This window comes from Thermobia domestica, chromosome 10, assembly GCF_964235325.1.
Source record: "Thermobia domestica chromosome 10, izTheDome1.hap1.1, whole genome shotgun sequence".
Taxonomy (NCBI): Eukaryota; Metazoa; Arthropoda; class Insecta; order Zygentoma; family Lepismatidae; genus Thermobia; species Thermobia domestica.
The window spans coordinates 262795662-262822926 of NC_137463.1; the positions used below are offsets into that span (position 1 = coordinate 262795662).

The following is a 27265-nucleotide window of genomic DNA, read 5'->3' on the forward strand; positions in this document are numbered from 1 at the left end:
ACTTTCAGGGGAGAGGTTTTCTCGGGCCAAGTTGTCCTAAAACAAATAATTTTGTTCGTATTTCACAGGAAAACGTTTCTTTAACAACTGGGCCATAACATAATTTAGTTTAGGAAATTGGAAAAAAAATAGAGCGATGACCTGTACTTTTTATTAATTTTATTTATTTAACAAATAAGACTATTTTATTATATTTATTTGATAAATAATTATTATTTCTTATTAAGTTTATTTAACAAATGATGACTATATTGTTTTTACTTATTTAACATACGACAGTTATTTATTATTTTTTATTTTATTTAACAAATGACAATGGTTTAATATTATTTTGTACTTTTATTTCTTTAACCAATTTCCAGATACACCTTCGGGACGAATTAACACTGGAATCCTTAACAATCAACGATAACAATGAAGAGAAAAAGGAAGTCGGACATGACCAATGTGTCAAGATACCATTCCAAGATTCACCTGCTACAGCTGAGGAAAACTACTGGATAACATACCTCGAAACGACTTACGATTGGACTCAAACCCGAGACCTCCTGATTGTGAAGCAGGAATTCTAATCATTAGTGTAAGCTAACCGGAATTATTATTACTAATATTTCGTGGAAACTAATTCATTTATTACTTAAGGGTCTTCACTACAGCGAAATTAAACTTCCGCTAATTTTAGAGTTTTTCTGTAATATCTTCAAAACAAATAAAAATATTCGAAAAGCAAAAACGTGGTGAATTAGACAATACGATTTTGCATGTGATTTCTTTACCACAATTCACCTATCTGCTTTTGATATGCCGCTATTTACAGAACCCGCAAAAAATGTTAAATCTATCTACAGTTGCAAATTGAAAGCAGATAGACGAGTTGTGATAATGAGTTGAGTTGAATTTCAGTTTAGCGTCCCTTTCAGCAGCGAGGCTATGTGAGACGTGGACCTACTGATTAACGTGGAATCCGAACCACATGAGCTCCCGCCGGGAATCGAGTTGTGATAATGGTACCACATGCAAAATCGTATTGTCTAGTTCACTACATTTCTACTTTTCGAATATTTTTATTTGTTTTGAAGATATTACAGAAAAACTCTGAAATTAGCGGAAATTTAATTTCGCTGTAGTGAAGACCCTTAATTACTTAGTACGAGGAGAAGTCAAAAAGTAAAGGGACGCAATCTCTCACACTAGGATTTGGTAACACTGCTAGTATTTCTCACGCTAGGGTTTGGTAACACTGCTAGTATCCAGCGCTAAATTTAGTGTCGTCTGCAACACTTCTATGCAACGTGTCACATTTATTCCCGCGTTAGTCGTTGAAGTGTAGTAGACCGTTAAATATGGGAGCTCAATTGTCGATCTGCACCAAGGAGGAAATGCGGGCGTTGATTCGAGTTTTGTTTGCGGAAGGTGTTAAAACCTGCGGAAATTATTCGTCGAATGCAAGCGCAGTGTATAAAGTATTGGCGATTTCGGCAGCTGTGATTTGTCTGTTTTCCATCACCATACCCTCAACGACTTTCAAATTGTTCTCAGTCGTAGACGCCGATGACCTTCCTGATCTTTTCTCGTCACATAAAGAAGTTCTTAAATGTTTGAAACGCTTTCTCCATTCGTAGATGTTGGCTCGAGATAAACAGCTATCACCATACTGCGCTTCACTGGCCTCATTTTCTGCTTGGTGCAGATAGTCGATGGAGATGCCATGCTTAAGGATCTGCTACACTCCAACAACTAAAACGCGAAATAAGAGTGACACGTTGCAAGAAGTGTTGCAGACGACACTAATTCAGCGCTGAATACTAGCAGTGTTACCGAAACCTGGTGCGAGAAATTGCAAAAATCCCTTTACTTTCTGAGATCCCCTCGTATATCTCGTGTAATGTTCCTCAATATTTTCCCTTTTTTAAAAAAATGCTACGTAAGAAAAATTTTAGTTATTAAAACATAATCTGCTGCTCTTGATGGTAAGGACAGGCAATGGCTAAAATAAAATATTTAAAATTTTCCTGATGTAAGAGTAGATTTTTTAAAAACTAATCTCCTAACCATTTTCTCTTAAATGATTTTCCTCTATAAATTATTTTCAATGTTTTCCGAAATTCTATTATGTAATAATCTCTTCCTAAGCTTTCAATTAAATTTTGCTAGTGAAAGTTGGATGTTACTTTTACCAGCATGTCTCTCTTATACGCAATAGTGAAATGACACAGGGAGGTTAGAGATTTCCATACTAGATTCTTCATGCATGATAAGCAGGTTCATATTATTGCTTTAAATATCATCCTCTGATGTTCAGTTAATTAAATTCTTAATACCTGGATTATTTTTGACTGGTGGTATATCTAAACGATACAATTTATTTGATACTTCCTTTTTCGAATGGAAAATATTTCAAACTTGCTATTACTCATATGTTATGAACTTCAATACTCCGTTTTTTTGTTATCTCCTCTTGAATTAATTTTGTGATATATCTCGAAAAGAGAAAAGCAGAGTTGTATCGTCACATTTGTTTCTTTTATGATGACACTTGTATTGAACGATATATAATTTGTGATCCGAGGGAGGATCAAAAACTAAGGTTTCAAGACAAACATTTCTGGAGTTTCGTCTATTATAGAGGAATGAGGAGTGTGTGGTAATTTTAATACATGGAGTTAGCAACTGTGCACAGTTTCAGCCACCCGCCCCTATGGCGCTATTTTTAAGTAAACACAAACGCGGAGTGGTTTCGAAAATGGTCTCGCGAAGAAGTCCTCTCAGTTATTCGATTTCTATGGGCGAAACATGTAACGTGTCAGTAATTCACTTGCAGCTGATAAAGGTTTAGGGAGAGATACTAATGTCTCATCATCATGTCGCAGAATGGTGTCGAAAGTTTTCGGCTGGTAGAGAAAACGTCATCAACCAGAAGTGCAGTGGCAGTGGCTGACCCAGCACGACATAAACAGATTTCAACACAGCTCACGTAAAGGACTCACTTCAAACGACTCTCACCTGCTCCTGCACTTGAAGGACCACCAAGGAGTTTGTTGCTTCGCTTCAGACGAGGAGGTGAAACACTTCGTGTCTACGTGGCTGAAAATGCAGGGCAGGGTTTTTATCAGGAGAGAATCTTCAAACTCGTCATCACTATGCTCCCTCGATCGATATGGAGACTACGTCGAAAAATAACCTAATATATGCACTATCTGTTGACTATTTGTTGTATTAAGTAATATATACACGTTTCACTGCAGGCTTTGTAACCTTACTTTCTAAACACACCTCGTTATGTCACTGTACCTAGCTTTGTCTAGAAATATCAGGCTCCGTAGTTATTACTCTTCGTGGTGATTCCCTGTTAGTAAATTTCGTAGCTTTCTTTCTCAAAATGAATGTCTTGTGAAAGATCTTGTCTTGCTGAAAAACACTAATTTAATCACCGATAAATGAAATGGGGTACAATTTTTACAATACAAAATACATCAGTGATTACTTTATTTAACTTTTGAACTTTTAGTACTAGTATAGAGTTTCAGTTTGAATTACCGAAGGAACACAAGAACAAGTAAATTTGTAAATACAAACCACTAGTTCATAACTATGTAAACACAAATGAAATTAAATGAAATCGTTGAGGTTTACGTACCACGATTATGCCGTGTGCCTTAAAGAAGACGGTGATGATGAGAAATGAATGAAATGGTGGAATGAAGTAATTGGAATGGAACAGGAGAACCCCAAGCAAATAAAACACACGCGCACAGTGTTTGTACACCACAAAGCCAACTTGGTGCGAGTTGGGGTCGATCCAAAGACTCCAATAGGTAAACGCTCTACCATTAAGCCACTGCGTCTCCTCGCCCAAGATCCGCTAAGAAATTAACCCTAGTTCATACCTTCCCACTACTTCTGTTTCTAGTGTAGATATTAGTAACTTAAATGAAACCAATATTTTGTTTCAGTTTCTTGGACTACTGTATCTAGGTTTTGACGGTGTCTTCTCACTTTAGGTAATTCCCATTTTGCCTAACACTTTATCAGCTATCAATCACAGATAAAATCATATCCACCATTTTAGGTGAAATGCCAATTCTCATTTGGTCTAATTCCCACTACGCCTAACGATCTTATCAGAAAAGAAATATCCCGTATATAGAAGATCTGACAAATGTTTCCATACTTATAAACGTACACATCGATTTCAAACAAAAAATAACTTAAAGAAATTACTACAATCAATAGAAGAAATTACTACGAAATTAATAGAACAACTTGGTGGTTACCGGATAACTATGTACTGATTTCTGCATGCGTACTGCCTTATATCGAAAACAGCAAAAACGAAATAGATAAGCCTGAATAACAGGTTCAATGTATTGAAAGACAGAGTGCGAAACGAAGACATTTCTTTATTTCCTCATATATATATTATGTCTTATGACAACACTGTCAGATTTTCTATAAAGAGGGTTTTTCCTTTCAGATAATATCGTTAGGTGTAATGGGAATTGGCATTTTATCTAAACTGACAGATGCGATGTGTATCTGTCAATGACAGCTGATAAAGTGTTAGGCAAAGTGGGAATCAGGCCAAATGACGAGTAAATCGGTTTTAACATTCAGTTTCCTGTTTATTATTATTATTTCTTTCATCTTTGCACCCAAGACTTAAAACATATATGCCAGCCGACAGTGAGATTCAAAATTTCCACACATCTGACGTCAATTTCAGAGTTAGTTCCTTCCTCGCAAGTAAGAGGCGACACTGTCCACTGGTCACACAATATTCCAAGTTTTTAATTTATTTTTTTTAATGCACTTCCTACATGCATGCATTGTTCACAGTGGACTTTTCTGTTTGTGAACATGTGAGTATGTAAAATTTGAAAGGAAACCAAACACTAAGATAGTGACACTGAATAATGGTATTCAGATTTTAGCATGAAAAAAAAAAAAAAAAAAAAAAAGAGTTCCAAACGTCATCCAAGAATAGACAAATGCAATACCACTTTTGTGGATATTTTCTTCTTCGTCTTTTGACATTTTCCTTGATCAGAGGAGAAAACTTATTGATTGGCCCAAAATGATTACGACTTAACACGAGATTAGTCCATTAATGGAAAGACGCCTATTTCAGTCTTATTATTGCCACATTATAGTCCGTGTTAAACGAAGGACAAAAATAGCATTGTATGATGCAGTTAAGTTTCGACGAGACATCGAATACATTTGTATTCTGGCTAATGTACACAACATCATAATGGCCATTATTATCGTTATTCGATTGGCTGTAACTAAAGATTACAAATAACATGTTAAGCAAAGGAGAATGTATTTTGAGAACATTTTTCTTCATGATGTGTGCGCTTTTCGTTTTTATATTTCACACAACAAGGTATAATCCAGTTACACGTGTCCAACTACTTAGAAACTTTCACTTTTTTGTCAAATTACTCAGAAATATTCCTGAGTTTCTTTCTACGTCATTAGCTTCGACTGAAGCAATCAACTGTGCTGTATTCAGGGACCGGGGTCACTGGGAACTGAAACGTGCTACTCAGTGGTTATTGTGGGAGATGAGCAAATAATATCGTTGATGAGGACGATGTTTCGAGAGTGACCTTCAATATCTTTACTGAATGTGTGTGTGTCCAGTGGAGCAATGAGTTGTAATTAGTTGAGATTTTGAGCATTGTGAGATCCATCTACTAGTTCTCAACGAACTTAAAAAGTTCGTTACTGAATTATCTACGTCTGTCTGTCTGTCTGTGTTATTTGCATTTTTTTTTTTAATTTTGAGTTCTCCATTCGTTAGAACATTAAAAAGTATCTGAGAAAATGATCGAATTTTTCTCGTAACCCTTACCGTTCCTGAGATATTGGCCGAAAAAGTTCTGATTTCGAGAATTTTAAGAAGCCATATATCGAGAACCATAAGTCATAGACAGATGATATTTGTGTTGATCAATACCTAAGAGAAAGGTAAATATCTTGATACCAAGCAGTAACCTGTGGCCACTGGTTCGGCCAATGCCCAATTGGCTAGTGGCCACTGGTTAATGTTCATACCAAACTGTTTATCATCCTCCTAGGTATTGATAAACACAGATATCATATCGCTATGACTTCCCATTACCGAGATATTGACCAAAAAATAGTTCCGATTTTGGAAGATTTAAGGAGCCATATCTCGGGAACCGTAAGTCATACGAGAGATCATATTGGTATTAATCAATACCTAAGAGGGTGGTGAACATTTTAGTACCAAATAGTAACTGGTGGTCACTGGCAACTGGCCACCGCTCCCCAGATATTGGCCCAAAAAGTTCAAAATTCAAGAGATATTGGCCAAAACGTTCGAATTTCCTTAAAGTCATATCTTGAGAACCGTAAGTCATAGAGAGATGATATCTCGCGAATTTTTCAATTTTAAGCCCTCCATTTTGAACATATGTCTTCATAAAACAACCTATGGTAGAGCGTTTTAACAGAACCTAAACAATACATGTGGACAAAATTGAGTACTCAAGGAAATTTTAAATGGATAACTATATTACAATTATTGTTTAATGGGTATAATAATAAAGTATATAGAACAATTCGTATAAAACCTGTAGAAGTTAATAAGAAAAATTAATTCTTTTTAAGTTCGTTCTCGCAATACTCTTGGAGCAATCTCAACTATTTTACTTAAATCATTATGTTTATTATTATTATTATTATTATGTGTATTTTGAAAGTGATGGGAAAATGATAAACGGGTGCGTGTAAGAAAGTTACACAATGATAACCTCACAATATTTAGTAACGGGTGAATATAAGGACGTTACGCAATGAAAACCCAAAAATTTAAAACGGGTGAATGTAAGGACGTTACGCAACGTAAATCCCACAATATTTATTAACGGTAAATGTAAGGAAGTTACGCAATGAAAATCTCATAATATTTAGTAACGGGTAAATGTAAGGAGGTTACGCAATGAAAACCTCAAAATATTTAGTAACGGGTAAATGTAAGGAAGTTACGGAATGAAAACCTCATAATATTTAGTAACGGGTAAATGTAAGGAGGTTACGCAATGAAAATCTCATAATATTTAGTAACGGGTAAATGTAAGGAGGTTACGCAATGAAAATCTCATAATATTTAGTAACGGGTAAATGTAAGGAGGTTACGCAATGAAAATCTCATAATATTTAGTAACGGGTAAATGTAAGGAGGTTACGGAATGAAAATCTCATAATATTTAGTAACGGGTAAATGTAAGGAAGTTACGCAATGAAAATCTCATAATATATAGTAACGGGTAAATGTAAGGAGGTTACGCAATGAAAACCTCAAAATATTTAGTAACGGGTAAATGTAAGGAAGTTACGGAATGAAAACCTCATAATATTTAGTAACGGGTAAATGTAAGGAGGTTACGCAATGAAAATCTCATAATATTTAGTAACGGGTAAATGTAAGGAGGTTACGCAATGAAAATCTCATAATATTTAGTAACGGGTAAATGTAAGGAGGTTACGCAATGAAAATCTCATAATATTTAGTAACGGGTAAATGTAAGGAAGTTACGGAATGAAAATCTCATAATATTTAGTAACGGGTAAATGTAAGGAAGTTACGGAATGAAAACCTCATAATATTTAGTAACGGGTAAATGTAAGGAGGTTACGCAATGAAAATCTCATAATATTTAGTAACGGGTAAATGTAAGGAGGTTACGCAATGAAAATCTCATAATATTTAGTAACGGGTAAATGTAAGGAGGTTACGCAATGAAAATCTCATAATATTTAGTAACGGGTAAATGTAAGGAGGTTACGCAATGAAAATCTCATAATATTTAGTAACGGGTAAATGTAAGGAAGTTACGCAATAAAAACCGCACAATATTTAGTAACGGGTAAATGTAAGGAACTTACGGAATGAAAACCTCATAATATTTAGTAACGGGCGAGTGTAAGGAAGTTACAAAATGAAAAAACTCACAATATTTAGTAACGGGTGAATGTAAGGAAGTTACGTAATCGAAACCTCACAAGAGGGACACGTAGATATATTTAATGGGAAATATACAGGATAGCGCCGAGACGACTGACATATTTCTAAGTTGTTGATTGCGCAGGCGCGATTTCTTTTAGTGGGTTACAGGTTGAAGATTGGAAGAGAATAGGACGCCATTTTATAGGAATACCATAATAGTTATCAGGATTGTTAGAGCATTGAACAATGTGTTTTCTGTGTTCGTATTTATTACGAGACGAATTCGGTTATTAAATTGCAGAGATCGTTCAGACATTTCATTGTTATCTGACATTACACTAAAAGTCCATTGTTAACTGTTGCAGTGTTCTTATGAACTGGAATCCTATCCACTTTCCATCCCCCAGCCACTAACCACTTTAAGCTATCGCGCCTGCGTAATATTGAACGTTGAAATGTATCAGTCGGCTCCGCGCCATCCTCTACAGATGGTTGATATGTCTTTGGGACAAAAATAATATTATAGAATAGAAAGATTAACATTAAAGGAACATTAAAGGAAGTTCAATATGATATCGTTCAAAAATCCTGGAAAACATGTCTCTTCTTGGAAGAGAAAGGTAGTGTTCACCACGAATGTTCGTCACGAGATCCCAGGTAAGACGAATCGATGATTTGAGAAACGTCATAAGTCAATCATATGCCGAAAATGGGTTTACAATCAGCTTTGATTCTTGAAGGATAGCCACACGGTTGGATTGTGATATGGCAGAAGTCATGCTAATAGTTCGTGTAATATCGAACTGTCCCTGAGTGCTGCAAGTGTCCCTGAGGTGAGAAGCGTCATGACTTACGGCATTATTGACATTGTTGACGTTTCTCAAATCAGCGATTCATATCTTCTAACAGAAACATATGTACATTTTGAGAAAAGACAGGACTTTCTAGTTACCTTCTATGGAGAAGACCTCCTAAATCTTGTCATTTGTGTTTGTAATACTAAAGAAAGGGTTAAACTTCTTTATTTGATCTTATGAATGCGCTATTGGAATAAGCTACCACAAACAGTTTAGACTGTGTAGGTTAATCTTCAATCAACGAATAACTAAAGAAAATTATTACTCTTTTCAAGAATTTCGAACAACAAACACATATGTTAACACTGGTATTTAACATGATAAAACACATATACAAGGAGAAAACATACTGCGTCTCAAGAATCAATAGTACAACAATTCAAAAGAAGCCAAAACCAGAGCCTAATCATACAACTTTGAAGGATAATTGATTTGGGTAAGGCACTCGATTCTTTTAGGACACTTTGTAATTAAAGAAACACAGCTAATAACATTATCTGAAGCAGATAATTAACAAGATCAGGTACAGTTATTATAGCTAGAATTGAAGAACGATTATAGGAAATAATTGACAAAATATTTGACACTGGGAAACTATAGGGAGTGGAAATCAACATCGACAAATTGAAAGTCATGGGAATATTCCGTGGAAATGCTCCCTTACGTGTCAGAGTAGATTAAAGAGAACTTGAAGAGATCAATAATTTCAAGTATCTGGGAAGTATTTTGATGAGAGATTCTTACTCCACCAAAGAGATCAGGTCAAGAATTGCCATGGCTAAAAATGCATTCAACAAGAAACGATCACTCTTAATCAGCAGGCTCAATATTAAACTAAGGAAAAAGTTGGCCAAGTGCTATGTATGGAGTATTGGACTGTATGATTCAGAAACTCGGACACTACGGAAATTAGACAAGAAATATTTAGAGAGCTACGAAATATGATGTAAGGAGCATGGTGTAAGAGATAAAATGGACAGAGAAAGCAACAAGCAATGTTGTTTTCAAACGGATAAGAGAGGAGAGTACGCGTTTTAGTCACCATCCTTTGTAGGCAAATTAATTGGATTGAACACATCTTGCGAAGAAATTGTCTTTTTCACACCACCATAGAAGGAAAGATGGAAAGAAAGCGAGGAATAGGAAGAAGAAGAACGAAACTGATCGATGATTTAAAGAATAGAAGAAAATATTGGGAGTTAAAAGAGGAAGCTGAAGATGGAGAAACGCGTAAGATCCAGGCCCAAACCTAAAATAAAACTCATGAGACCCAGGACCTGCCAGAAAGCAAAAATACTTAATAATAGTAGTAATAATAATAATAATTTCCAACTGATGCTCTATAACGTCACAGCTTACTGTTTCCGTTCGCTGTAAACTACATGGAGAGGAGAAGCAAGCAAAGAACTTGGAGTTAGGATAATGCAAAGATGAAATGCAAATTATAATATGGGTAACGCTTCTGATGGTTTCGCTGGCGCACTACAAGTGGTTTCGTCACTATTGATACATCACCAACACTTGTATATTACATTCTGCTATTTCATCCATTTCTTTCCTTTACTCTAGGATTTCTCTGTTGCTTAATCACGCCAGGTATCAACCAGTCGGAGATTACTGTTTTAAAGAGGAAAGAGGCGTACAACCAATGTTAATTAGAAAGACCTTTTATTTTCAAACAGCATATACAAAACAAAAAATAGAATCATTTACAAAATTGAAAACAAAACCTACAATAATCAACTAATTCCTTTTGCTTTAATTCTTTGTTTATGTTCGTCTTCATAGTTCATCTTTTGCAGCTGCCATTGTACTAATAAGGTTGTTCCAGAACATAATCCTTTTGCTATGCAAGTCTTTCTTCATCTCCAGTACGTCTCCGATCTCCAAGTAATTGAACTCTGTCGGTGTAACACGCTGCCATTTAATAGGGATCAAATCAGTCTTTTCAGGGGTTGGTATCCTGCAATTAAATAAATTGATTATGTATGTGCACATTAGAAATATTCGTATTTATTGTAAATTTTGGCATCTAACTTTGATATAATATTAATATACTGAATGAATAAAAAGCTTTGAAAGAAGCACGATTTAAATACTTAAGATTATTACATTTTAATATTTTGAAAACCATGCAAAGATTCAGCACTAAACTTACATAAAAAAATGTCAAAAATGTAATTTTTATATTTTATTATTTTATCCTTATATAACTAATAAATCATATGTTTTTGAAGCTCATTAAAATTTATTAAATGGAATTAAAATGTACTTAATTATACTGTTAAAACTTTTCTAATAATACACAATACCGCTTACAAAAAATGAAATAAAATCTAAGTTTTACGTCCCACGCTTATCTCAGCTAGGTTAAAAGAGACGGTGATGATGAAACATGAATGAAATGGTGGAATGAAGAAAGTGGGAGGAAACGGGACAACCCCGGTAAAATCCACATACATGGTGTTTGTCCACCACAAAGATAACTTGGCGCGAGCTGGGATCGAACCATGGACCCCATGCAGCAGAGGTAAACGCTCTATCACTGAGCCACCGCGGCCCCTAATATCGCTTACATATAGGAACATACTCTCTTACATCCTGTTCATTTACCTCCAACCGTTTTCATATTAGCGGTACTGGACGTTTTATCTCATACAGGTAACATATCTTGGCGGCCATTTTGAATACGGTGACCGATATGAAAAATCTTTTGCCACATTGCTTTTAGTTTTTAAAGATCCATCGAACGAGGTGTCACCCGCCCCATGTTTCCATTTTAAATTTTAAAGTTGGGTACCGGACTCCCTCTAAGTGCGGCCCTGGGGGGCACCGCGATATCACTATTCGATTTGCTCTATGGTATTTCCTATTTGAGTTTTTTTCAGTTTATTTATGTTCAACCGCTTCCGAGATATTTCAGTGAAAAGATTAAATTGGGCCACCCTATATTACATACCCCCCCATATATATATATATATATATATATATATATATATATATATATATTATCCGAATTGCAACAAATAACACTATTACCACTGGTTCAACGACAAGCGAACAAACATACCTTTCGATTTAAATTATAACGATAAAAACAAAATCACTTCTGGTTCCTTTTATATAATTAAACTTGAATCATTCCAATAATAACACAAACTTCGTTCCTTTTCTGATTCCATTTATTTATATTCTATTTATCTGGTTGCTCCTGACAACCTATTATCCAAAATCGTGATATTTTAGAACATTTGAAATATCTTATTTAAAAATAATTCTTTCTCTTCTTTTGATCTTAAAAACAGCTAGTCTAATAACTTATAACCCAAAATTACAAGTGAATACAGATTTACAATACCAATATACAACGTACCGTTGTAAAATTCTCTAATCATAAACTAGGCTACATCTTCAAATATTAATAGCATTCAAAATGTTCGACTTCTAACTGACCAAAGTTAAGCAAGCACTATTAAAATACAAGATCAATCATAAATTCTGAAACCAAAGTACATTCCTTTAAACAACCTATTAAACCACACTTATTTCAAGAAAAGTATGTTAAGCATTAAAACTCATCAATGCAATTTATCTGCATCTACCACATTATCAAATAGTTTCCTTTTTACACTCACGAAACAATTGTTTTAACAATTTCTTTATACAAAACATGAAATATACTATTCACTAACTCAAACTCCCTTTTTTTTTTCGACCAGTTCGATTCCAGCTTCCCAACTGAAGCTTATAACGCGTGACGAAAAATTCGAATAGATGTCGTTCCATATATTGCCACTACGGCGCTGTAGTCGGACTATCTACCTGACATCTGTACAATTCTATTCGTTTACTTTTTTTTTTATAATTATATCACTGTTGCCACGCTTGGTACAATTCTACCCAATTCAGCACCATTTAACAAATAATTGTCACATTTTCAAAAGTGTCAGTAAGACTTTTCCTACATCTCACGTTACTCATATTGTGTGACATCATGAGGAGCGAACTCGGGATGATTGATTTGTTTCTCGTTTTATATATATTTTTTTCACATATGGCCATAATACCGTTTTGATTTATGGCCACTTTGAAATAGAGGCGCGTTTGGTTTCCTTGCAATACATACCGAAGATGATAACTGTTTTCTCTTTTAATTTGCGGCCTCTGTTATACTTCCTACGTGTGAGAAAAGTTTCATCTACTTCCACGGTTGTTTGGGATCCTCCCAGCGGCGTAGAAATAGGGTAGGCAGGGTAGGCATCGCCTATGGGCGCAGGACGTTTCGGTATATTAGGGGGAACCCCATATTTTTAATTAAAAAAAAAGAAACAAATTATATAAATGGTGCCCCAAGTTTTCGTGGTCTTCATTTTCAAACATGGCAAGGATAAAAATTCCTTCCCCCCTCTCTCGCAGTTTATTACATTTACGTATCAAATTATTGGCATTACTGTAAACTCGTCGAGGTTACAGAATTGTATGATTAAGAAATTAATCCTGCTGGTAATTAATTATTACCGTATTAATACGATACCAGTCCTATATTACATGTACTGAGCTTACTAACTATAAATAAAATTCCCCTGCGCAACAAACTTTCAACAATAACGACAAATTCTCCAAGCACCAAAGGTTGGGCAAACCGGGCAACTACCCGCGACACTAACGTCAGGGGCGCCCAAACGAGCACCCCAAAATTAATTATTCTAACATATTTTCTAACATCACTGTAATAAAATGTAAAATATAGGCTAGGACTAGGTAAGGGGGGGGGGCAAAGACTCATTGGCAGGGTGAAAATTTTGCCTTTGTCCCCTCCTGATGCTGACTGAGATGACGTAGTGTTAAATGGATGAGGACAATACTGACATATTTAGGCTCTACTCTCAACATTATTGAAGCTGATCTTAAGTACCGACTGCAATATTACTTACAATATTTTTGTAGGCGTGATTTTTTTTCAGTTAGCGAATGTTTAGCTATGTTTTAGCGGAAAGAAAAATCTCATGTTGGCAACACTGCCGAAAGCTAGTCAAATGTGGGATGTGTCGCATACGCGTAAGTTACAGATGTTATACATTGGTCTATTAAGTGGGTGAGGGGGCGCTACTAGGTATTTTGCTTAGTGGCGCCAAAGGCCATTGTTACGCCACTGGGTCCTCCTATTTGAATGTTTTTAAAACATTATTTTTAAAAGAGCACCTTCTTGATTTGGACTCTTGGAAGGGGGGAGAGTGTTCTAGAACTTTACCTCTTTTAGTATCGTGTTACAGAGCCATGTATTACACTGGTATAAAATAATGAATTCAGCCCTTTTGGTTTCAATTTGGTACTATTTTTCATCCCACTAAAGAGCGAGGATTGTGGCAGCACTGAATTATATTAACAACCCATTACACTCTGTAATCTACAATATCACCAACACCACTGTTGAAATAAAAAGACCTTGTTTATTGAATTAATGAACATTCTTCGTGAACTATTAGCACCACTATTGATTATTGTTGTTATGTGATATATCAATATTTCAAAATTATTTCGTTGGCAAATACTCACCCTGTTTTAGCGAAGTCTGTCCATAATTTCACAAATCTGTGAACCGTTGTTTCCTCTGGGTCGCCACTCTTTAAGATCGGGAAGACTTGCGGACATTGGAACAAATATGGAATCTCATCGAAATGACAAACACCTAGGAAAAAGCAAAAAAAAAAAATAAATAAAAAATAAATAAATAAATAAATAAATAAATAAATAAAAATAAATAAATAATAAATAAATAAATAAATAAATAAATAAATAAATAAATAAATAAAATGTAAAAACCATATGATTTTTTCCATTCGCCTTTTTGACAGAGACGTAAGCTACAGAATTTTCTTTTATAAGAAAACCGAGTAATTTAACGTTTTCTCTTGAAATGCAAAATACTTATAGCTACGAAGTTAAATATTGATTATTTTATGAAAAAAAAAAACTGTTTTCCAAAATTCGTTTTGCATAACTTAAAATTAAACTTTAAGTACTTAAAAAGGCGGGAAATGGAGATACGTCTTCTTATCAGATATGTCTGCAGGTTTCATTGAATCTACGATCCTTGCTGGATGGATTATTTACGTTAACGTAATCAACTTAGACAGGGGCGGATCCTGGACCGACTTTTCGGGGGGGGCAATGGGTTGTCATACTGCTACTTTTAAGGGCTCCAAACTTTGGGATGGGCTTTATTTATATATATAAAATAAGAAAGTTTCCTTCTCTGGGAGGGGGACAATTGCCCCCAACCCCCTGGATCCGCCTCTGGACTTAGAAGGGTTTGGGAATAGTTAGGATTGCAATATATGTGAATCAATCAAGGTTTTTCCTTTATAACAAATAATGCTTCTCTTTTCTAATGTCTTAACTAATTTATTGTATTGTTTATTAGCTTAAGATGAATAAGAACGAAGATACAATGTAATATATTGCAATTTTCTGTTTTGTAGAGTCTTAAATAACGAAACCGGGATTTAAACCCATCACATTTTATTATAAAGTCTTATAAAGGATTTTATAAAGTTCTTGTAAGTCTCTAAATGTTTTCCGTGTTCAATAAAATATCCTTGGTACACGAAAGTGGCCTTGGAATAAAGGTTCAATTGTATTTAGCTCGTAATGGTCTCAGACTGGTATCGACGATAACTCCTTCGCTCATAGCAACCTCAGGATGCGTGGTTAAAGGACATCTCCTTCGCTCAAAGCAACCCCGGGAGAAGGTGTTTAAAGTAATTCTCCTTCGCTCATAGCAACCTTAGGATGTGGTTTTAAAGGAATTTTCCATAGCCCATGGAAAAGGTGTTAATGGATGAGTGATCATCGATAAATTAATATCTTCCTCTTCTTGAGGTCGTCTTTTCTAGTGGAGGGAGAACTCATGAGGGGAAGTCGGAATTCTTCATAGTTTTTCCGAATCGTATTCGTGTCTTTCCATCGTCTGCTATTGTTTATGTTTGAATATAATAACACGTGTCCGTAGTAAAAACATGTGGCTGTTGTGCGTGAGGGTATGGAACCTTACAATATAAAAACTACCACAAAGTAAATGATTAAATATTCTTTCTCAGAGAAGTTTTACATATTAAATTGTACAATATTACTATTGGTTCACAAACGTTCTTAAGCAATTAAAAGAAACAAATCACGTTTCTAAACATCTAGTGCTACAAGTAAATACCATGAATTATTATTATTATAGTTGATTTTTTTCTGTTTAGGGATGTAGCAATTCTGTATAGAAGTTTAGAAAAGTGTTTTGTCGATTAACTGATGTTAATGTTTGCACACCTACACACAGGTAAATTTATTTATCACGTTCATTTTAATCGTTCATGGAATCCATAGAAAACGTTTCATTTAAGGATGTATTTAACAAGATTCAGTCAGTTACTAGTCTTCTCATTGATACATTGAGATTCTTTGCTTACCACTATTTCTTTGTTCGTAGTCCAGTCTACTGTTTCCTGTTTCCAACTAATGTACAAATCAAGCATAAATGTTTTCTGTGAAGGTTCAATGTGTATGTTCTAAATAATGTACGGTTGTGTCAAGCGAGCTAATCACAAAATAGGCAAATAATTGACAAGGAGTGAAAATGACTCCTGAAAGTGAAATTATTCTTAACGTACGGTAGCGTTGTAAGTAGAACCTCCTTCACTCTGTGCACGGTTAGTTTAAAAGGAATGTAAACTGATTTGGCTCAAATTTCTCGACAGCTTGGTATGTCAGGTTAATGTTACCTTGTGAGTTTCTGTTTTTGAAAGCCGTGCACAGCCTTCTCTGAAATGCTTAAGCAGTCAAAGAACATAGTTCTACATACTGGTACGACTCTATTATTGAGGTATAAGTAATAGAGCAGAATGTTTAATCTTCTCGAAGTCAGTTCTCTTCTCACAGATTTAACATGGCATATTTTTTCTTTCGCATCTGTAAATTCTTTGTTTCGCTGAAACTTAATATAAGCTTGCAATCTTCAACTGAGATGAAAATACAATTTTTTCTGTTTTTTGTACACGAATCACTATTACAGAAAGATTTCAAAATGTTAACTGGCATGAACCTTCCTGTAAAACTATCGACGAAGATTTTCGTTGCAGCTCGCAGAGAAGTTATTAATTAACTGCTTTTACTCTTCTACTGTATAAGTAATTTCTTCCTATTTTCACAATCTATTTAGTATTGTTCGTAATTTTTTTTGAAGTACTTGGTATAGATTCATCTTCACTTCCAATGTGTTAAGAGTAGAGACCTTCTGTTATTGAAGGTTGGCAACACATCCATCGTTGTTTGATGATTTTTATGTGTGATGGCTGTTGCAGTCTGTGCTACTTAAAATTGATTAGGACTCAAGAGATACGGCAATGAAGACAATAATGAAAAGTATTAGATTGGCACTTACAGTGTTAAGAATTTTGTAGAAAAGAGGATCTTCAGAATCATCAGAATAAATGTAGTCTAATTTCGTCTTCTGTGTTGGATGTATACAATGATCGAAAGATGTTTCTTCTTTTACAGTTTGGCTTCATTACTGTTTATAGATGTATACGCACATATCTTTAAGTTAATTAATGGAATATTTTGTTGTCTGAATAGTAGTTTTCCTTATAATTTTCCCTTGTAATAATAGTCCCAAGGTAGTATTTTTCTCTTGTGGCCAATGCATTTTTGTCTCAGCATCATTATATAACTTATCATTCCCCTAAATGCTTCTGTTTCATTTGAGGTGAGGTGAGGTGATTTTGAGTTTTTACGTCCCGTTCAGCAGCGAGGCTATATGAGACGTGGACCTACTGATTAACGTGGAATCCGAACCACATGAGCTCCCGCCAGGAATCGAACCCGGGTCTCCCACGCCAAAGGCGCGTACGCTAACCGCTTAGCCACGAAGGAGCTCTCTGTTTCATTTGATGATACCACATTTATGTCAAGTCCTGTCATCTTACTAGGACATTCATTATCGATACTGTTTACTCATATTTTACGAACACAGATTATGTTTTAAGGAAAATTTAACTTTAAAAAATTCTTAACAAAGTTCTGACGACCAAGAACAGCATCAGAAATTACTAAAAGGTCCATTTGCTTTCGTTTCACTGTCACAAACTGCAAATTGAAAAAAACGAAAATGGAAATTTCCACATCACTCTATTAATAATGGGAGAGAACAGTAATTCATACACTGAAAAATTGTAATTTGACATATAGGCGTACGCGCCAATCTGTTCCTTACGTCAATATATAAAGTATTTAGTACTAATTTGTAAGTGTCGATTCTACTAGACTTATTTTATATACTACTATATACTACTATATATTTTATATATTACTAGACTATATGTTATTTTGTGCGTGTGTCAGGTGAAAGAATAACACATTTTAAACCATTGCATGATGGGGTGAAATCCCAAAAAGCTGATCAAAATATGAAACCATTGTTCAATTTGCATGATATTAAAAATACGCAGACATTTGAAATCGTTGATAACGATTATGAAGTCAGAATTCTAAAATTCAAAATGGCGGATCCAATATGGCGACCATTTTCAAAAATCTTTCAAATAGGCTGAAAACTAGTTACATTACATTTTGAGATCATCTCATTACTTATTTACAGCTATAAGGACGTCGGGTAACTTTTGTATAAACTTTATCATTTTCATTAGGCTACTTATATTTCATTCTAAACTGAGTCTTTAATTAATTTTATGAACTTTATTATTTACATTACTTAAATGTTGTTGCATACTGAGTCTTACTTATTCTTGTTTTGGTTTAAGTTTAGAGCTGCCCCTTCAGTTTCAAACCCACAAAAAAGCACTTAAAACATTAAAAATTGTTAGGTTAGGTTAGTTTAGGTTAGATTAGGTTTGATTACCTTAATTTAAGTTAGGTTGCCCGGTAAGCTTTTAGTTACCCTAGAACAGCGACTAGACCCTGTTCTCATAGAAGCTTCAATTATTACTCAAATTCAGTAATTAGTGGTTCTCATAAAAAAAATTTAGTAGACTCTCTTCATTATTCTTATATAATTGCGTACAACTCAATGCGGAAATATCACATTCACGCACCGATCCGACATCCTATACGAAATGAAACTAAATCTTTGAGTTTTACGTCCAATGGTTATGCCAGTTAGGCTAAAGGAGACGGTGATGATGAGAGATGAATGAAATGGTGGAATGAAGAAAGTGGGAGGATACGGGAGAATCCCGAGAAAACCCATGAACACAGTGTTTGTTCATTACAAGGTCCTCACGGCGCGAGCTGGGATGGAACCAGGGACCCCAAGCACCGGAGGTGAAAGCTCTACCACTTATCCACCGCGCCCCCTTCCATCTTATACGACTACCACGCTGCTGAATCATCAAAACTCTCCGCGTCTTGAAAATACTATTCACTTCAATATATCTTATCTCGTATTAAACATAACTTTACTGCTTTACACAGCTAAACATCACATACAAACTCCACATCATTTCTGACTTCACGTCTCCTGCAAATTTTCCTATTTTTTACATGGAACGCAGTTCTTACATGGAATTTGACAAATACAGCATTATTTCTGAACAAAGAACATAGTAAAATGGAAAGTCAATGAAATTCTTAAAAATGGTAAGAAGGATTACTGTTGTACGTGGAATCCAAGAAACTAAAATTTATTTCGGGGGGTGGGAGATTGTTCAAACCTCCCTAAATACGTCACTGTCCGCAGGTATAACAAAAGGACGGTTGTTTTTAACGAAATTTGATTCTTCAAACATTCTACTGTACAACCCAAGATCTCAAGCTTCTCATTTTTTTTTTTTTTTAAACTTTTGACCGGCTTGTTGGGATTTTACTCCACTGTGCACTGGGCTAAATATCTCGAAAATTCAAAGTTTGGAACTTACGCCCATTTGTCATAAAGGCGATGATATTAGATTCCAGAGACTATCCTAATTACTCAAACGAAACGTCTCAGTGCGCGTCACTAATTCTTATTGGTAAGATATTACTTAGCTGATAGATGTCGCTAGCGCGCAGGCTATTTCCAGATTTAAAATTGTTACAACTACAACTTAGCTGCAACTCAAAAAGTATACTGTTTGAATTTAATTATTTTAGAACAAATAGTAATGAACGATTATACAAGAGATGAAGGTGCTTTTCTGTTTATTATTACGCCAAACACCATAACATACTTACATTTCAACACTGACATCTATATAAATTGCATGTTAATGCAAAACATGATAAGACTTCATGCATATCTTTTCTTATTGTTGTTCTTATTATTATTATTATTATTATTAGATTTATGTCACCTGTTCAGCGTTCTAGCACAATTTGCATGTCTTTAGCATCCTGTCCAAATCTAGCATAATTTCAGCAAGTTTATCAAAAAGCCGTAAAACCTGGAGATGAGAAAGAAGTTGGTCGTGGGAAGAAAAAGAACGGCAGAAATGTATCCTCTTCCATTGATTCATACAGGCAATCTCATTTTCCGAGATAAGTTAGAAACGGCTTTGGGTTTTTTTTTTTTTGCTCCACCCAGGGTTTTCTAATCCTCTAACTGCAAGGCATGGGCGGAGCTATGGGGACCATTCTCCTCCCAACTTTTTGACAACTTCACCATCTTTATTTCTGACTTCATGACCATCTTTATTCCTGAAATGAAAGGTCCGAGACCGACCAAAAATCTGCCCACCAGCAGACAATTCCCAACTGTGCTTATGCTGCGAGATAATTTTCTTTCAAAATATATAAACAAACATTTTGCATTCATTTATACGATATGTACGCCATTGAGTCTGGCAACGACTGCACTAGTTTAGTTGAGTTAAAGCTTTGATGCGTGAAGTATTGAGTTCTATCTACGCATTCTTGCCCTCTGCGTATTTTAAGTTACGTTATCGTATCTCAACTTCGTTTTTTTTTCTTTTAAAACTCCTGAATTAGTAATTATGAGGATCTAGCATAATTTGACCAAATCTAGCATAATTTCGATCAGGTTTTGGAATAATTCCGAGCTGTGAGTCTGGCAACGCTGCACCTGTTCCAATTTATCTCTACTGTATATATGTTATTTACTTAAAATAATGAATGAATAAAGGAAAACCTCCTAGACCTTCCACCATCCACAATTTTTGTAGCCTCTGCAATCCTAATGCCACACTTTCCCGAAATGGCGCAACCAGTAGACGAAACTAAACGGGTAGACGAAAAAAAAAAAAAAACATAATAAATTTAAATATAACCACTTAGAGGTTTTAGATTTAACACAATTCCAATCTATAGTGTAATGCGGGAAAAGGCTCGGACGCAGGAACATTTACTTCTAATTTCAATTGTGTTATTTTATTTGAATTTCTTTTCTGTCGGGTGGGTGAAAAGTAACTAAATATTTTTCATACTTCATAAAAATTATAATATCACTAATTTCATGTTGAAAACAATGACATTATATAAAGCATTTATTAAAATTTCACATTGTTTGTTTCATTTAGTTTAATCGTTGACCGCTCGAAATAGCACACGCAATGTAAAAAATGTGCGGGCCGCTTTACGTTTATGAGCGAATTCAGATCTCTGCGTGATATGAAGTTTTGAAAAGGATCATTTTAGTCCAGAACTGGTAGTATATAGTCAATGGAATGAATGCTATAATTCTTTCATAGCCAATTAAAAACTATCTTACAAAGTTAATGACCACAGGCAGAGGCGGATTATGGTTTCGTGGGGTCCTGAGTTATTGAAGGTAACCGGGCCCTCTGTGTGTCCAGGCACCCTATATACAGAAATGAAGAAACTAGTGATATTTTAGGAAGCAGGCTAGCAGAAAGGACCCCATTACTCACATCATAAGAGCCTATATAACACGAAGCATTGTTGCTATATGTAGATTTTATTTTAGTTATTGTTTTCCCTTATATTTTGGAAATGCACATCGAGTTTTTTTCCTTTTATTAATTTTTTGAGGCCTCCAAGGGAGTGGTAGCCTAAGCTATAGCTGGTTTAGCTTATACATACGGCGTACATCCGGCACTGACCACAGGCTCTGTAAAAGACTCTAGAAGTGGCCGCCCATCTGCATCACTATAGGATAATAATGTGACAAGAATTCAAGAAATGTTTATTAGCAGATTAGAAATTTATTTCATATATTTTTTTGAGCATTAGCGGAATCAATGGTCTTAAGCCTGTCACGTATGAAGGATGTCGTCCCTTGCGAGCACATTCAGGAATGAAGCGACCAGGGACCTGCGTGTTAGGTATTTTTCCCGGTATTTCCTGATGTGAATGAGGAAAACCCTCACTCAGATGGCTGGCCTGAAACTGTTATTCCTCTCCGACCCAGTGTTACTATCGGGAATCGAACCTGGGACTGCTCACACGAAAGGGTAGTCCGTTAGCTACTGCTGTAAGCGGAATCACTACAAAGTCGAAAAAAAATCTACACGCGAGGCAACTCGTAAAAGTGGATTATCAAAGCATGGAATATTTGTGGTTTGCCTAATGAACTCGATAGGCCCTATGATCCTATGGAAAATCATTTTGCCCAAGGATTCAAGAGGTTATTTATTTATGTATTGGATACAAAATATTATCCACTGTATATTATACACTGGTAGTTAACAGAAGCTATTGTCGTTTAAGTCTCCTAACTGACACAGTCCTGGCATATCTAACGTGTAAATGGTACGATACAAAGAAACGAAAACAACAAACTATTGTTTCACTTTGTCAAATCAAGACAACGTTACTACCAATACCTGAAGATGGGCAGATAGAAGGTTCAGGTGTTAAAAATTTCTCATTCGCCACACACCAAGAAAGGATGAGACAAACGAACCTGGAGGCCGTTAAAGTTACAGACGCCATCCTCCTAATGAATTACGTAATAAATTTTACGTAACAACTAAGCATCGCTGTTGTTTGAGAAGTACCGTTGAACTTGAGATGCTACGGAAGAAAAAGCCCATTCATTACTTTCAAAGGAGGCGCGCGAATCGTTTCTCAAGTTAAGAAATACAGAAAGCAATTTTGTTATCTAACAACGATGTAAATTTACCTTTTTATCTCAAATGCTGGAGGAAAACTTAGTAAAAGAGAGGAAGTACTAACTTCTTTGTAAGACGATTTATTAGCTGGAAACCGAACCAGTGATAATCATTTGCTAAAAAGGTTCAATGAACCAGAAAAATCAATAGTTTGTGTACCTAGTGTATAAGACTCCAGTAATACAACCACTATCGTTCAAATGTTCAATATGAACACGCAATAGGCTATAAATAGCTGTTAGCAGCACAATTATTAGAATTATGCAACTAGGACTATTGTAACGTTAGTACGTCCGTACTTACTCTATTATTGTAATGTTAGTACGTTCGTATATTAATCCACTATTATAATGTTAGTATGTATGTACGCTGTCAAGCTGTCCATAAATCGGTTGTAGTAGTGCAGCCAACCACATTTAAGTAGCTTAAAAGACTAGTAAAATAATCACGGCAAGAGTAAAATTAATCGCAATCTTAAATACTCGTTAATCCCATCTTCGCCAGTAATCTCATAAATTATATTTCCTCCCACCCTCGTAAAACCATCACTGTGCTTCTAGTAACATCAGTTCAAAGCAGGGCCGCGGTGGCTCAGTGGTAGAGCGTTCACCTCTGGCGCTTGGGGTCCCGGGTTCGATCCCAGCCCTCGCCAAGTGAACCTTGTGGTGGACAAGCATCGTGTTTGTGGGTTTCCTTGGGTTCTCCCGTTTCCTTCCACTTTCTTCATTCCACCATTTCATTCATTACTCATCATCACCATCTCCTTTAGCCTAACCGGCATAATCGTGGGACGTAAAACTCAAAGATTTCATTTTATTTCATTTTTCAGTTCAAAGCAGGGTTGCCAACTGCCCACTATTTTACCTTATAGTTCGGTTTATGATCTCCTTGTCCGGTGTCCGGTATAACCCTAAAACCCGACATTGAAGTTCGGTAATTTTTCCTCTTACTAGTCGTATTCTGTTCTGTTCAGATTACTTTGGGGTGACGAAAGGAATCGTTTGTCGATCAACATGGTTAAAGCAGAGCTTATAATTCGCTTTGATATTGACCTGTTGTCCTCGGGTTTTGCTGAAGAGTTGAAGGCAGGAAAAGTTACTAAACTTATCCAAACTGCTAAAGATCAACAACAGTACATTTTCAGGAGCGCAGCTAGCATTGCTCCATCCTCAGCTACATCTTCCAATTAAATAATGTATCCAGATCCGGTAAAAATATGTAAGCACTATGAGACTTTACCAGCCCCAGCGAAGCTGGTAAGACTTATTTTTCAAGTGTGTTTTGTGAATGCTATAATTATATTGCCAATTATAGTTGCTTTTCTGTTTTAAATACAATGTATTATTGATGGTAGACTACTAAAATTACATGTGCCGACTCAACCAAAACTGGAATAAAAAAGTTTAATATATGCTTGAAAAGTAGCTAAAGGTATTAAACTCGAACTCCGAATCGCTCAATTTTATGTGAAGTTATTCATATTTTCAAGTTGTTCACATTTTTGATTAGTGATCATGTTATCTTAAGAATATACGTACTCCATGAGTGTATCCGGTATTTCCATGTTCAAAAGTTGGCAACCGTAATTCAAAGTGTAAAAATACTAGTAAAAGGGCAAACTACTAATAATAAAATTTTAAGTAATTTAACTATATCGCGCTTAATACGTGAAAGTATTCAGGTGTTATATTCTCATATATCGTTTCCTAAAAATAAATATGCACTATCCATAGGAATGTAAATATTCCACACATCTTCTACATCTATTTAGTGAATGTTTTTGTATCGTCACAAATATCAGAGTATAACTGTTCCATTCCATTCCATTCGGCATCTGTAAAATGCCGTGTAGTTTGGCCCAAACATAGATTCAAAATGGCCTGTTCCCTATAATTGTCCAAAATAAAGTTGTATTAATGGTACTTTATACCATTTGAATGATAGTGGAAAAACTGGGAGTTTTAAATCTTGAGTTTTTTTTCCTTTCGTTGAAATGTACATATTAGTTCTCCTTCTCATGATCATGCTGTTATAAGTGAATTATAGTGGCAAATAGTTATTTCCCAGACTTTCCAAATATTTGATGCGAGTTAAATATATCTATGTAACAAATTATTCGTCATGTCATGGAAAATTACAGTTACAATACATTGTTATTGAACGATTCTTTCTTTGCTTTTTAATTTGGAAGATGATGGGATTACATCAATGTTCATTGACACAAAAATATGAATGTATCATAACTAATTTACTGGCGACACCTAGGTTTGATTGTAAAGGGAACTAATTCGCTTAACAAAATTATGATAGAAACTACAAAATCTATTAGTAATGAATATCAAGCTTATTATATGTGTCCAATAATTAAAATCTATCAATCCATTGTTTCATTAAACACTGCTTCATTATATCACTTCAAGTTAATAGCTTTGACACTGAATAAATATACCATTGAATTTGAAGGGCGAACTCATACTGAAAGTATTAAACGTGATTACACGTGTTTTTAATTCTTTTAATATGAGACCGGTATCTTTGTCCTTCACGTTCAATAGTTTATTAACAAAAGTATTACTTGCACGCGAATGAACAAATTATTTGATATATAGTGTTATAATAATAGTGTTATAATAAAATTATATATATATATATATTATATATATATATATATATATATATATATATATATATATATATATATATATATATATATATATATATATATATATATATATATAATTTTATTATAACACTATTTTTAAACTATATTTTAGATATAGTAATATACTAATTTTATTACACATTTTTCTTCCGTTTGACGCTGAACTGACACATGATTTTGCCTCATCTGTATATGCCTATTTCTTCACACCAAGATGGGATTTTTGGTTAACAAAAATTGTGTACGTGGGTTTTCAGTGGTAGAGCGTTCGCCTCTGATGCGTGAGGTCCCGAGTTCGATCCCAGCCCCCGCCAAGTGAACTTTATGGTGCACAAACACCGTGTGCGTGGGTTTCCTCTGGGTTCTCCCGTTTCCTCCCACTTTCTTCATTCCATCATTTCATTCATTACTCATCATCACTGTCTCCTTTTAGCCTAATCGGCATAAGCGTGGGACGTAAAACTCAAAGATTTAATTTGATTTTCACCTTTGTGCCAGCACCTGGCCACATAATAAAGGATTCTATTTTTGGTCTTTCATACTTTACTTTGAAGATGAGAACTATGTTGTCAATTCTCGAAACGTTGGATGACGTGGAATTCACCTGGTTCATTGCCCGAGAATAACTATATTCATCACTGAACCAGGAGAGCTTCAGTTTTCATTTCAAAGAAAATATCAATTCAAATTCTATGAATATATAAATAAACTTGAAAAATATGAGTGAAAGATAATTCCATGGCAATGATACTTTGTATCTAAAACAGCAATTGAACAAAAATATACTTGAACAATAACCAAAGCTATAGAAAGCAGAATTCCTAGAATAAATATTTCAAACTAAAAGTAATTCAAAAGAAAACTTAATGATCATCTACTGAAGGCATTTTAAAAAGGTACGAGCTGAACCTGCGCTCTCTACATAGCGCATCATTCACATATGAGCATAAAACTCCTTGTCATTCCTGACAACATCTGTGCATATCCCTTTACAGACACGAGTAAAAGATGTCATAAAAATCGGCAAGGGGTACCATAGAGGGGAGATTTTTTCGATTATTTTTTCAATATCTCGGTCCGTTTGTAAAATGTGAGCCTACTTCCTGTTGGAGTTTCTAATTCATGTATGATCAGTGTTCACTTTTTTCTTGCATGTAGTATGTAATAAGCAAATACATTACGCACAAAATTAATTATAATGCCAGTGATATATGGTGTTCATAAGGCACTGACCATCAAACAAACGCCGGAGAGATATACTAACCCCATATACACATATGTGGTGTTGGAATGTATAACTCGTAGGTTATACTTTGAAATTTCGATACTTCCAGTGTACCACTGAAAACGTAATAACGAAATTACGGCCATTGTTTTAAAAAAATATTCAATTAGAAGTGAACAATCTACACAAAATTTGAAATCGATTAGTGAAAACGGCGTCTTTGTGGAGCTTGTACTATTCGAGAAATCATTGTGAAAAGAATTGACCACAAACATATAAACGTCCATAAACATATGAACTTTTCTTGACCACAAACATATAAACCAAAGATGTTATCAATAGAGGATCTGCCCATATGTATCTTCATCCTACTAAATCGATGAACCCAAAAAACAACCGAGCATAGACACGTCTGATTGGCTACTCTCGTTTCCGCCATCGTCTGATTAGCTACTTTCGTTTCCGCCATGA

At 35.1% G+C, this 27265-nt stretch overlaps 2 protein-coding genes across 2 annotated transcripts in view; one reads left to right on the forward strand and one right to left on the reverse strand.

The window, feature by feature from the left end:
- LOC145661923 (pyrokinin-1 receptor-like) overlaps positions 1-572 on the forward strand; it is a 108282-nt gene extending 107710 nt beyond the window's left edge. The window contains exon 3 of the mRNA XM_081727271.1: positions 363-572. Within this exon, the coding sequence (XP_081583397.1) occupies positions 363-572 (210 nt within the window). The remainder of the gene's footprint in view (positions 1-362) is intronic.
- Positions 573-10486: 9914 nt separating this feature from the next.
- The window catches only part of LOC145663182 (juvenile hormone esterase-like), an 83223-nt gene continuing 66444 nt past the window's right edge, over positions 10487-27265 (reverse strand). The window contains exons 9-10 of the mRNA XM_081729515.1: positions 14392-14524; positions 10487-10798 (exon numbers count right to left, since the gene is read on the reverse strand). Of these exons, the coding sequence (XP_081585641.1) occupies positions 10618-10798; positions 14392-14524 (314 nt within the window). The 3' untranslated portion in view covers positions 10487-10617. The remainder of the gene's footprint in view (positions 10799-14391; positions 14525-27265) is intronic.